This window comes from Musca autumnalis, unplaced genomic scaffold (assembly GCF_047663935.1).
Source record: "Musca autumnalis isolate F117 unplaced genomic scaffold, ASM4766393v1 scaffold_1, whole genome shotgun sequence".
NCBI lineage: Eukaryota > Metazoa > Arthropoda > Insecta > Diptera > Muscidae > Musca > Musca autumnalis.
In genome coordinates this window covers 271,042,616-271,057,294 of record NW_027411644.1, presented here as the reverse complement: position 1 = coordinate 271,057,294, position 14,679 = coordinate 271,042,616, and the positions used below count along the sequence as shown (strand labels likewise).

Here is a 14,679-nt window from a genome sequence, read left to right as displayed (position 1 = left end):
TGTACATTTCTCAATATGTATTTAAAAATTTATAAATGTATTGGTGAAAAAGGTTTGTATTTTGCTATTGGCTTCCCAAAACTGTCATTTATAAATGACGGGTAAGTAAAACTGGCCATAAACTATTTTAAATATTTTTATTTAAATTGTATTATAATTGTTGTATATTATTTTTTTAATTTTTTTTTCTAGTTTTATACTTTATTTTAAGCATATTTTTGCTCTTCATAACAGTCGAAGCATTTCCTCCTCCACCAATCGCAGGCGAGGATGTACCACCGACCATTTCTGATATCGTTAATGAAGTTCCACCAATTGAGAATGACTATAATGGACCTCCAACAATTCCCGATGAAGACGATTTTAAACCTGTACCACCTACAATGAAGTCACCTCTACAATTTTCTCTAAAATCGCAAAATATATTTGTGCCACGTGATTATTATGAAGAACAAGTTTTTTAATACTTTATGTGTAATTTAATTTACCCAATTAGTTATAAATAATATATACTTAGTAATCAAATCAAATTAAAACATTAAAAACAAATATCTATGCGAATTATTATTTAGATGGCCTGATTCCGTTTTTTTAGGGAATCATCGATGAGTGCTACCGGACTGCGGTAACAGTGTCGGTTTGTATTACAGCATATTAAATGAAAGTACTGTATAATAGAGGAAAACAAAGTACCAATGAAATCCCATAGTGTTACCGATCCTCGCTAATGTTGGTACAAACTATGCAACTCGTAATACATACAATGTATATTTTCCAAACTTAGATTAGGTTCGAATATGTATTATATCAGTTCACTTCTTCGGATACTTCCCTATAAGGATGTAACCGATAAGGGTGTAACCAATATGGCCCAATTTTGAACATTTCTTTTTCCAACATACATATATTCCATAGAAAATTTCAAAGTTTTCTCAGAAGTACAACCCAGCAAAATGTTTGCCTCCAAAGATGCGGTTAAATCATATGTACAAGTGATCTGGAAATGCTTCAAATTATGCATTTTCAAGAGAGTGACTATTGAAAAATGCACTCCATTAGCACTCATTTTAACTAACCCTTCGGCACTGCATTAACCCTTTAGGGTAGAATAGGATACAGTCCAATTTGCATCCAAAGCACGTGATTTTATACAGTGCTTTGGATTGAATTTAAAGGCGCTCTTCGGAGTGTGTTTTTATGCCGTTCAAAGATGCAATAAAAATGCAAGCCATTGCAAAGTATCCCAAAATGAATAAAAAGAATTTATTGTTTGTGTAAAACAAGAATAATAAGAACTTTATTAGATTAACATAGATTATGAAATTTCTTCATTAAATTCAATCGCAACTGAGCTCTCCATTTAATCCAAGCTGAAATGTTTTTGCTTCAGCTGCTAAAGGGGTTCTTGTATTGTCTTTCCATCACCAGTTGAGATTTCGACAAGTACTCCAACAGCACTTCATTAGGAAATTTCCTTCTCGTGAGTTATCGTAAAAATGTTCCCAACTTTTGGTTGTATTTTGTTTATTTTATACTAGCAAAATGCCCGCTACTTCGTAAGCGAAAAAGGAATAATATACAAATAAGCAATATTTAGTATGGCGAACACTGAAAAATTTGATGAACTAATACCTATTTGAATTGATATTTAATTTCTTTCAAGTACTGCTCGTATACGTTTTGTTCGAATTTCAAAAAAAGACCTCTACACTTCAACAGCGGCCTACATTTTAAATTGAAGTCCATGTTTTATTATAACGTTATGGGTATTTTGAAAATGTTATCCACATTTTCCAACCGAATTTTGGAATTTGTGATATCAAAATGTATAAAACCATTATTCAGAAGATGTTACCCTATATAACAGTTAATTTTTGAGACATTTTATTTTCGGCCTTTTTTCTCAGGATGTAAAAACCTTCTTGTAAAACATTAGCCGCATAGATCTACCTTTTCAAGTGAACTTACAATAACGTTTAGAATAGACAACAAAGATAAAAACAATTTTGTTGAAAAGGTACGTTTGACTTTTTGATTTCAGTACATTATTTAGAAACCAAATTCGTGTTAACCTAGAAACAATAGTACATTATTCAGTACAATTTTTAAAATCCAGGACCTTAGCTCAAATGTTACAGTTTTAGCTCTACTTGTTTACCCAATGTCAATGGTATTACATGTACAAACCTTTCATACATTTAAAGGCGGATTTAAATAAACATTCTGATCCAATCTCAACAGTTATCCTCATAACAAATTTCATTTATCGATTCACCCAGTACCAGTGATTCAATATTTAGTATTATTTAATACTTCTAGTACACTTATTGTACGACCACCTCTAACAATGAACCTGACAAATCAATAATATATCAGAATTTCACATCTATACCAAATTTATTACAATTTTGTACTTTTCACGCACTAATGATATAATTCCATCTTCATTGCTACACTCAACGTCAAATTTAATAGCATTTAGTACATTTCGTATTTCTCAATAAATCATCTAGCCCTCAGCCTAATTTTAGAAACACCAACACAATCCCTCATACAACAATTCGGAATTCCACCTATATCACATCATGCAACACCAAACTGGTACCAAATTTAGTACTTATAGTATGTATAAGTTTCAAAAATTACTTCCTTTTATCAAAAACTATATCCAAACCGCGATTTAGTATTTTTCGTATACATTAGTACGAATTTCCAAAACTATCCCTCTATCTCCACTCTAAACGTCCACTGCTATACCAATACAAATTTCACAATTTCAGCTCTACCCCTTTACACAATAACAATTTGGACCAAATTCTGTGCCATTTAGTAATTTTCGTACACTTGTTGTACGTAAATCCACAACCACATCCATATCTCAACCCTACACACCAACAGCGGCTATAATGCCAAATTTCCGAATTCCACTTCTATTCATAATACCATTAATACTTTTCGTATGAAAGTACGAATTTCAATAACTATCTCCAACAGTAATTGCGAATTTCAGGATTCCAACCCTATCCGTCCACCCAAATCTAAATTTTACCAAATTTAGTACCATTTATTAATTTTCGTACCCATAAGTACGAATTTCCAAAACTTCCTCAATCCTACACTCCAATAGTAACCTTAATTCGAAATTTCAGGATTCCAACTCTATCTGTTCAACTAAATTTAAATTGTACCGTATTTAGTACTTTCCGTACCCATAAGTACGAATTTCCAAGACCAACTCAATCCTACACTCCAAAAGTAATTAAATTCCAAATTTCAGGATTCCAGCTCTATCCGTTCACCCAAATCCAAATTGTACCAAATTTAGTACATTCCGTACCCATAAGTACGAATTTCCAAAACTTCCTCAATCCTACACTCCAATAGTAACCTTAATTCGAAATTTCAGGATTCCAACTCTATCCGTTCAACTAAATTTAAATTGTACCAAATTTAGTACCATTTAGTACTTTCCGTACCCATAAGTAAGAATTTCCAAGACTAAGTCAATCGTACAGTCCAACAGTAATCTTAATTCCAAATTTCAGGATCCCAGCTCTATTCGTTCCCCCAAATCCAAATTGTACCAAATGTAGTACTTTTCGTACCCATAAGTACGAATTTCCAAAACTGCCTCAATCCTACACTCCAACAGTAACCTTAATTCGAAATTCAGGATTCCAACTCTATCCGTTCACCCAAATATAAATTGTACCAAATTTAGTGCCTTTAGTACTTTCCGTTCCCATAAGTATGAGTTTCCAAAACTACCTCAATTCTACACTCCATCAGTAACCTTAATTCGAAATTTCAGGATTCCAACTCTATCCGTACAACTAAATTTAAATTGTACCAAATTTAGTACCATTTAGTACTTTCCGTACCCATAAGTATGAATTTCCAAGACTAACTCAATCCTACACTCCAAAAGTAATTAAATTCCAAATTTCAGGATTCCAGCTCTATCCGTTCACCCAAGCCCAATTTGTACCAAATTTAGTACCGTTTACTACTTTTTCATACCCATAAGTAAGAATTTCCAAGACTTCCTCAATCCTTTACTCCATCAGTAATCTAAATTTCAAATTTCAGGTTTCCATGTCTATCTAAATCCAAATTGTACCAAATTTGGTACCATTTAGTACTTTTCGTACACATAAGTATGAATTTCCAAAAGTACACCCATGTCTCAATCGTACGCTTCAACGGTAATCTACATTCCAAATTTCAGGTTTTCAGCTCTATCCGTTCACCCAAATCCAAATTGTACCAAATTTAGTACCATTTAGTACTACTCGTACACATAAGTACGAACTTCCAAAATAATTTCCTTATATCAACACCACTTCTCAACCTTGATTTCCATACCAAATATGAACATTGTAGCTATATCCGCTCAAAATATACAATTGGTACCAAATTTAGTAACTTTTCGTACACTTATAAGTCGAATTTCCAAAAACCCTTTGGTACATCTTTCTAAATCTCCATCAGTTACCCTCATTCCAAATTTCAGAATTCTAGCTCTTCCCGTTTGCCTAATACAAAGGGTACCATATTTAGTACCTTTTAGTACTTTTCGTACCCTTCTAGGTCGAATTTCCAAAAACCCAGCCTTATCTCACCCCTACACACCGACAGCAACCCACAGTCAAAATTTCAGGTTTCTAGCTTCAGCGGTTTCGTCTGGGCGATGATATGTCAGTCACTCAGTCACTCAGTCACTCACTAAGCTCTTTTATATATATAGATAGATAAAAATTTTAGAAATTGATTCATACTTTTTCTATCTTTGAAAAAATTCTATAGTTGTATGTATCTACAAATTGGCTTGCTTGCTAGGGATCACTAAGCTACTGCTTGTAAAATGTATCAAACGGAGTGCCTTTTTCATGGAAGATATGGATGTCAATCGTTGGATCGCATCCAAATGCTGTTAAAATTTAAGGAATTGGAGTGCCTTTTCACGACTCCGATTGAACTGCATCCAGATGCTGTTAAAATGTGAGGAAAGGATGTCATTCATTGGATCGCATCCGAATGCGGTTAAAATGTAAGGAATGGAGAGCCTCTTTCACGACTCCGTTTGAACTGCATCAAAACATGCCGTGAAAGAACTAGTCTACATTGCACTACTTCCAAATTATTTAGCTGGGAATTTACGGACATTCCTCCGATAGTTTTTGACATTTTGAACAAAAACACGGTAAATGCAAAAAGGACCATTAACAAGTAAAAAAGAATCAGTCGGCTTTGTCGACAGAGATATACCCTCAGCCTGTGTATTTTGAAACAATTTTTTCCCAAAATACGTATGTATTTAGGGGGTTTTAAAAATGTTGGGCGTTTGAACCGACAAAAATATTGATTAGGATTAAAGATCAAAAGTTTTGCGGAGGAGATACTAAAAGGAATGGATCGACATTGACCGTTATGAAAGTGGATCTCCAGCCACAACATATGGTGCCATAGGGGATTTTTACACTCTTCGGGCTGTTTGCTCATGAAGTATGGACTTGCCCCTAAAAAAACTTTTATCATCGTAATTGAGGCAGCGAATGCAAGTTGCTTCAACAAAAATCAAAGGGATTCGATATCAGGTCTTAAAGTGAACTTATCCAAAATTTTGTGTGGAGGTACCGGATGGAGTGGAAAAATATAGTCCATAGTTGAACTTGATCTATATCTGGTAGATATATTAGGATGTGTAAAGTATAGACCACGTCGGCCACTCCCTTCAAGAGTTGCCGTACGAACAATTTTTCCGAACATTTTTTAACTTTTGTGAGGGAGGTACCTGAAGGAGTTGACCGATATGGCTTACCTTCAAACTTAAATGATGTTTGGAAAAAATATTACTAAGGCCAAACTTTGGACCGAATCGGCAGATTCGTTTGAGAGTTATTTTGCGCTCCAACCACCTCACATGGTGTCATAGGGGTTTTTTGCAACTTTCAGGCTATTTTCTCAGGAAGTATGTACTTGCCCCTGATGAAACTTGTACCGTCGTATGGAGGCAGTGAATACAAGTTGCTAACACAAAAATCAAAGTGATTCGAGAGATGGCTCTAAACTGAACTTTTCCGAAATTTTGTGTTCGCACGAAGGAGTGGACCTATTAAGTCCATATTGAAAACGTATTTAAGTCTGGTACATATTTCACGATGGGCAAATTATGGACCAAATCGGTTACCCCCTTCAAGAGTTATCGTGCGCACAAATTTTCCGAACATTTTCGAACTTCAGTCATTTCAGATGGTCACCGTATAACTTATAGGTTTTGGACCATTTCGTCAAGAAATATGGACTTGTAACGGAAAAAACAGGAGTAACATCGGTATACATTTACAAAGGATCTTCGAACAGACCCTAAACTGCATTGAAACAAAAATTTTTAACTTTTGTGGGAGAGGTATCCTCAGGACTGGGCGGGAATATAGTCCATACTGGAATTTTATCTATAATTCGCAGACATATTACGATGTGCAAAGTATGGACCAACTCGGTTACTGCCTTCAAGAGTTTTCGTGCGAACCATTTTAGCGAAAAGTGTTGAACTTTTGAGGAGGAGGTACCTGAAGATGTGGACCCATCTTCGAACTTAAACTAAGTTTTGACAAAATAGTACGAAGGCCCAATTTGGGACCGGATCGGCTGATCCGTTAGAGTGTTATCGTGCACTCCAGCCATTAAACATGGTGCAATAGGGGGTTTTTACGGCTTTAGGGCCTTTTTCTCAGGGAGTATTGACTTGTCCCTGAAACAAGTGAAAAAGTATCAGTCGGCTTTGCCGCAGAGAGATACCCTCAGCCTATATGAATTGAAACATGCATCTACGTACAGAATTTTGTGGCTCTTTAAGGACATTTGAACTTGCCGACAAAAATGTGGATTAGGATTAAAGTTCAAAATGTTGCGGAGGAGGTACTTGAAGGAATGGACCAACATAGTCCATTATAGAAGTTCATTTAATTTGGGGGTCATATCTTTATACCCTCAGCATTTATGCTAACGAGGGTATATACACTTTCATACGGGCAAAATGTGCCTCATCGAAATAATGGTTTTAGACCCCAAGTATGTTTGGACGAAATGTGTTTCAGACAATTTGGAGTCGATTGAGCAATGTCCGTCCGTCTGTCTGTCTGGCTGGCTGGAGCGCACGATAACTCTCGAACGGATGAACCGATTCGATTCAAATTTTGGCTTTCATAATATTTTGCCCAAACTTAGTTTAAGTTCGAAGATGGGCTATATCGGTGCACTCCTTCCGGTACCTCCCCCACAAAACATCGAAAATGTTCGGAAAATTTGTGCGCACGATAACTCATGAAGGGAGTAACCGATTTGGTCCATACTTTGCCCATCGTAAAATGTGTTACAGACTTAGATAATGTTTGAATATAGACTCAATCGGCCCACTCCTTCGGGTACCTCCCACACAAAATTTCGGAAAAGTTCAGTTTAGGGCCATCTCTCGAATCGCTCTCATTTTTGTTTTAGCAACTTGTATTCACTGGCCTTGATACGACGGTACAAGTTTCATTAGGGGCAAGTCCATACTTCCTGAGAAAATAGCCTGAAAGTTGCAAAAAAAACCCTATGACACCGTGTGAGGTGGTTGGAGCGCAAGATAACTCTCGAACGGAGCTGCCGATTCGGTCCAAAATGTTAGCTTAGTAATATTTTGTCCAAACATAGTTTAAGTTTGAAGATAAGCCACATCGGTCCACTTCTTCAGGTACCTCCCCCAGAAAAGTTCAAAAATGTTCGGAAAATTTGTTCATACGGTAACTCTTGAAGGGAGTGGCCGAATTGGTCCATACTTTACACATCCTAATATATCTACTAGATATAGATCAGATTCAAATATGGACTATATTTGTCCACTCCATCCGGTACCTCCCACACAAAATTTTGGATAAGTTCACTTTAAGACCTGCTATCGAATCACTTTGATTTTTGTTGAAGCAACTTACGTTTGTAAACATTGCAAGTCCATACTTCTTGAGCAAACATCCCGAAGGGTGTAAAAACCCCCTATGGCACCATATGTAGTGGCTGGAGATCCACTTCCATAATGGTCAATGTCGATCCATTCCTTTTAGTATCTCCTCCGCAAAACTTTTGATCTCTAATCCCAATGAACATTTTTGTCGGTTCAAATGCCCAAAATTTTTAAAAACCCATAAATACATACGTTTTTTGGGAAAAAATTGTTTTAATATATACAGGCTGAGGGTATATCTCTGTCGGCAAAGCCGACTGATACTTTTTTACTTGTTTCGATTGATTTAGCTCCCACTAGTCACTTTAGTGGGTCATTTAGTGGTTTTTTGAACAGTAAGATGCAGCTGACGGCACACTTTGGCCCCTGAATGAAAAGTGGAAAAATCGATACATATTGATAGAGATGCACTCGCTGTATCTGAAAAGCGCATGCGCCTTAACTGATTTTAACGAATTTGCGATTTATACGTTTTTTAACTTTTATGTTTTTTCTTTGGTTGTAATTTCAATATTACTTTCTATTTCATAATCCTATTGTTTATCAAAGTAAGCAAATACACTTTCGGGTTTGTCATCGCATTTTCCTTGAAAAAGTTTCAGCGAAGTCCGTCAGTCCTTGCATCAAAATTTAGCGAAATAGTAGAATAACTCCCAAAAAGTTTTTTCTATTTTTCGTATTAAACAAAAAAATATATTTTTGAAATAATATTCCAACAATAAGTTTTCGTCTTTTGTTGTTGCTGTAATATGGCAGTTATAAATCCTATCGTTAAAATTTTGGTCTCATATTTTTCTACGCGTTGTCTAAAGTCTGTAGGTATTTTTAATTCATTTTTTCGAGTTTTATTTGGACTTTAAATTAGAATAAATTAAATTTACTCCAAGATTTTTTCAGTATTTCTTGATTTTCCGCGAAAATGGAAATACATATAGTAAATATTTAGGCATCTACGGATAGATATTAAATGCTGTTAACGCTTTATATATACATTTTCTTATTACAGCAAAAATGGAATTTTTAAATATTTGTTCTTTATAAGGGAATAAAACCCCCCATAACTTTGGAGCGCAGCATCCAATTTTGTGAACGCGAACAGATTTGAAACCACGACTTTTTTCTTAATCTATGTTCCAAAAATTGCGGATGTGCTCGCAAAAAATTTTTTAACATTTCTTCCAATGGAATTGCAAAAGAAATTTGAAATTTACCATATACCCTCATTAACCTACAGTCTGATGGTATAGAAATTTCATAACGATACGAGAGCTGGCCTTAAAATTAACTTTTGCGAATTTTTTTGAAATTGTTCTACCTGAAGGAGTGGATAGAACTTGCTCTAAGTTTAGACAAAATATTAGGAGTGACAAAGTTTAGACCAAATGGTTCGAAAGACAGACAAATAGCGCTAAATCGGCTCAAAATTTTCTGAAATGGATTTCATCCAAACAATTTTTGATGCGGCATATTTTGATCTATCAAAGTGTGTTTACCTAAAGGCCGTGGGTATAATGATAGAAACATACATATCAACACATAATCTCATCATGCCACAATGGTCCCAAATCCAAATTTTCTGGCCAAAACTATTTCAACGTCCATTTAGTATTGAAATTAATTATTATTTATAATAAATGTGTACAAACAGCAATTCTTACGTTTTATAGACCAAAATGACCAAAAACAGTGTGGGGTCTAAACCAAAACATTGACCTATGTTAATAATTTTTGGTACGACGGATTCATATCTTCCAAGAGGTCAAAATACCAAATTTCAGCCGAATCGGTCATAAAGTGTCGCTAAAATCTAAAAATATCTAAAATCGGACTGTACTTTTATGTGGGGGCTATGACAAACCAGTAAGGAAAGGATCAAAGTCGGGCGGGGCCGACTATATGATACCCTACACCACTGTGAATATGTAAAATATAAATCGGAGCTATATCCAGATCTAAACCGATTTTGATATAATTTGGCACATTTATTTCCAGACCGAATTCAGTCACACATTCCAAATATCATTGAAATCCGACTTATATAGCGTGTTTGGAGCAGCAAATACGCGAAATCGGCCGAAAATATATATGGATGCTATATCCAAATCTGAACCGATTTCGATATAATTTGGCACATTTATTTCTAGACTGAATTCAGTCACACATTCCAAATTTCATCGAAATCGGAAATATATAGCGTGTTTGGTACAGAAAATACGTGAAATCGGCCGAAAATATATATGGGAGATATATCCAAATCTGAACCGATTTCTATATAATTTGGCACACTTATTTCTATACCAAATTCAGTCAAACATTCTAAATTTCATTAAAATCGGACGTATATTACGTGATTGGTACATCGCATACGTGAAATCGGGCGAACATATATATGGGAGGTATATCCAAATCTGAACCGATTTCGATATAAATTGGCACATTTATTTTTAGACCAAATTCAGTCACACTTCCAGATTTCATCGAAATCGGACATATATAGCGTGTGTGTTACAGAAAATACGTGAAATCGGCCGAAAATATATATGGGGGCTATACCTAAACTTGGACCGATATAGCCCATTTTCGAACTTGATCTTCCGACGGCTAAAAAAATGGTATTCCCCAATTTTCAGCGAAATCGGTCAACAAATGCGACCTGTATGTTGCGAACGGACGGACGGACGGACGGACGGACATGCATAAATCGACTCAGAAAGTGATTCTATATATATCCCTAGAAGGAACTATGGGTCTATCTCGCTTCCTTTTGTATGTTACATACAAATGCACTAACACATAATACCCCTTACCACATAGTGGTGTAGGGTATAAAAATGGACCTATTTTCAAAAAAATTATACATATTTGTTTTCTACACTCTGAAACCCTTAAATATGAATTTTAAGGAATATCGGTTGATAGATGCGGGTATTACCGTTCTGTTTCAATTGGATACTACGTACAATCACAACAGGTATTTACAAAAAATTCTCCAATCTTGAAATAGAAAAATCCACTTTATTTTAACTGTGGCAAATTTGAGCAAGAATTTATTTCTCAATTTATTAGTTCAGTCCCCCAGCTATCTTCCGAAATCAATTTGAAGGTGGACAAACTTGGACATTTTTTTAAAAGTTTAAGAATATTTAAAAAGTATTTGTAAAAAATAATTTTTAGTATATATAAAAACATTGATGTTATTACGCTAATTTTACAAATTTCGTCGTTCTTTTTGTAAATGTTATGAAAGTACTCATTAACAGCTTCCCGATTCATAATAACTTTGGTCTCACTTCTGTATATTTATGCAGCGACGCAATACAACAAAAATTGTATATTTTACAGCACTAAGTCTGTTTTATTTTTACATAAAAAAGTGTCAACTTTGGTACTGCGCTAATCAACGAATACTTACGTTAGTTACAAAAACTAATTATTTTCAGATAACTTGATGTGTTTTTTATTATTCTGTGCAAAAAAAAAAAATAAAATTTCGAAACTTCAAAAATAGGGTTTTGGCCAAAAATTTCCTGATTGAAACCTATGTGCATGCGTATAGAACAGTATGGGACTCATTCATTTTACAGTAAACACTGGTTACCCGGATCTTCCGCTGTATCTTCCACCCTCCCTCCATTAATTAAGCACTGACATAAAATGTCGCAGATAACAACAACTAGATATTGGATCATATCTATTACAGATGTCATCCATTATGGAACAAATTAATTGATAAAATTTCAAAAAAAAAAAAAAAAAAACAAATTCTATTCTTCTAGTTTTTGGAAAAATTTGTATCTAAAATAGTATTCTCTAGATACTGATCAAGTTTCCCAATAGCTGATATCTTATCAAATAAACAAAAAAAATCAAATTTTGACAAGTAAATTTACTTAGAATTGAACACATCACACATTGGATGCATCACTGGAAAATAACTATAAAAGGTTTGAAATGAAATCATCAAGGCATCACAAGCTTTAGCAACGTCTTCAGTGAGTGTCATTCAAATCCAAAAGGAAAAAGAAAAAAACAGTAATCATGAAATGTAAGTAGTTGTGAAATATTAAAAGAAAAAAAAAATAATTTATTGAAAAGAATTCCTGAACTAATAGGACATTACCACTCATTACACCACTGTGATTTATTTTAATATAAACATACATATTTCATTTTAACTATGTAGTGCTTAATATATTTTATTTTTCTCTGCTTTCTTCTTTCAATGCAGTCTTGTACTTCATTTTGAGCATCTTCTTGCTTGGCGTTGTCGTAAATGCTGTTCCATATTTGCCAACTGCACCACCAACACCTCCTACAGAAACCATTGCCCCACCAGAAGAGGGTGGTAGCGGCGGCAATGACAATAATTACAATGGACCCCCAACTGACCCACCAACTCCACCCACACCACAAGTATCGACAGTGGTTCCTCTTTATCCTTAAAAAAAACAATGCATTTTAATGTTTCACCTTTTTGAGAAATAAAATCCAACTCTATCGAATATTTTAATTTTATTATTTATTTATTTTTTGCTTATGGTCCTGGGCCCACCTATAAGGTCATCCAATAAGACCAGCTGATATCTAAATTTCCTGTCAAAATATGTTATTGCTATTTGAAACCGAAAACAAAAATGTTTTTAAAAATTCAGTTTTTTTTCAGAAAAAAGAGTGAAAATTGCAACATATGAAACATCGGGTGACTTCCCAATCGTCAGTTGCTTTGTATTCGTGCATGAAACTAGGGGTTATTAGATCGAGTTCCCCACTACTGAAATTTCATAAAATTACTCTAGTATGGAACTCGATTTAAAAACCCCTAGTTTCATTCACGAATACAAAGCAACTGACGATTCCGAACCAGCCCATCTTGTGCGGAAGGTGTATAATGGTGTGGACCCAAATATTGGGACATTTTGGGGCTCATATCTCGGGAGGTATTGACTTTATAGAGAACAAGTAAAAAAGTATCAGTCGGCTTTACCGACAGAGATATACCCTCAGACTGTGTGAATGGGAACTTGCATCTATTGACAATATCGAATCGAATACCGGTTACGTAACCAACATCCCTTTCCCCAATAATTACCCAACAAAATTTGACGGAAGGGGTTCTTTGCGATGACGTGATTTCATGTCATCTTTTGCATTGGTTCAAAGGAAGTCGTGAAAGATCCGATCTTTTCATTAGGATTTGAACCAATGCAAAGGAAGTCGTGAAAGATCCGATCTTTTCATCAGCATTTGTACCCATTCCATCGATCCAATAGAGATGATGTTTGTGTTTTTATTTACACACCTGTTTATTTTCATTTTGGTATGTTCCAGTACTGCAAAAATCTACTAATTTTTTCTATTTTTTCCGATAACATAAAGGAAAATTGTTATCGTAGTAAAAATAAGTAGATTCTTGCAGTTTCTGGAACAGACCAAAGTTGTTAGAACTGTCGTCGTGATGTTGTCTTACATTTCCTGCATATCAAACAACTAAAACTTCTAAACAATTGGTATTATATGAAGTCCCAACCATCGAGCTAAAAATAGAATCGGACTGCATACATTGCTATTTTAAAAGTTCCCTTGTGTGTTCTAAATCTGACATAGAATGAAATCAATCAAATCTCGCTTCTTGGAATTTGGTAAAAAGTCCGAAACGAAAAGGAACAAGAATCTGAAAATAAAGAAGAAACTACTTTTGGAAAGAAACAATTAAAAATAAATTAATTAAGCATAAATGGTATTTTCCATAAAAAGTCTCTCCTCCCCGTTCGTTACATTTTGTTCTTAGAGATCCCTAAAGCAAGCCGGGTTGTAGATCCCTACATATTTCCGTCACTAAACAAACCAAAATGTTGTTATAAAATAAATAAATTGAATTGAATAACAAAATTATAAAATAAAAGTAATTTACGAAATAAAAATACTTAAAGGAGTGCATTTGGAGTCCATGTTAAAATCTGAACTGGTGATGGGAAGATAATTGAAAAAACCTTTTGTAAGATGAAAGAATATCAGTTGCGGAGAACGGAGGAAGTAATCTTTTGCGTTACAGCGGTGGTGATTACATTGCAATTTTGGATGTAAACTTTTGAAAAACTAAACTGATAAATTAATTGTAGCTATTTCATGAATTCGTTTGAATTAATAAAGAGTTTTGTTTTTCATGAAAACCATATTTCAATACAGCATTTCCATTTTCCAAACAAGACTTGAAAATTTCATGCCAAGGGGTTGGTGAAAATGACATGCCAAAGCATTGGTTAAATGACATGTCAAAGCATGGGTGAAAATGACGTGTCAAAGCATTGGTGAAAATGACATGTCAAATCATTGGTGGAAATGACATGCCAAAGCATTGGTGGAAATGACATGCCAAAGCATTGATGGAAATGACATGTCAACGCATTGGTTAAAATGACATGCTTAGGATCCAGAAAAGAACGTCATCTTTTGGGGTCCACGCTCATATAAAATTCATCGATGAAGATGCTAAAAAGATGACATGCTAGATCACTTGCACCCATGATTGAATGTCATCTTTGGCATCGAACATTTTGCTGGGTATGTATTAGGGTGTTTTCAGATTTTATGGCCCGTTTTGGACATATGAAGTTACCGAAAAAAAATTTATTTTAGTGCTCACAATTATTGCGGGGGAGATACCTGAAGGAATT

General features: G+C 34.7%; 1 protein-coding gene across 1 annotated transcript; it reads left to right on the top strand.

The window, feature by feature from the left end:
- The first annotated feature begins 11,985 nt into the window (after positions 1 to 11,985).
- LOC141391274 (uncharacterized) lies at positions 11,986 to 12,507 on the top strand. Its single transcript, XM_073964188.1, has 2 exons — positions 11,986 to 12,050; positions 12,234 to 12,507. Exons 1-2 carry the CDS (start codon positions 12,044 to 12,046, stop codon positions 12,446 to 12,448), a joined length of 222 nt encoding a protein of 73 aa, XP_073820289.1. The 5' UTR covers positions 11,986 to 12,043; the 3' UTR covers positions 12,449 to 12,507.
- Positions 12,508 to 14,679: the final 2,172 nt, after the last annotated feature.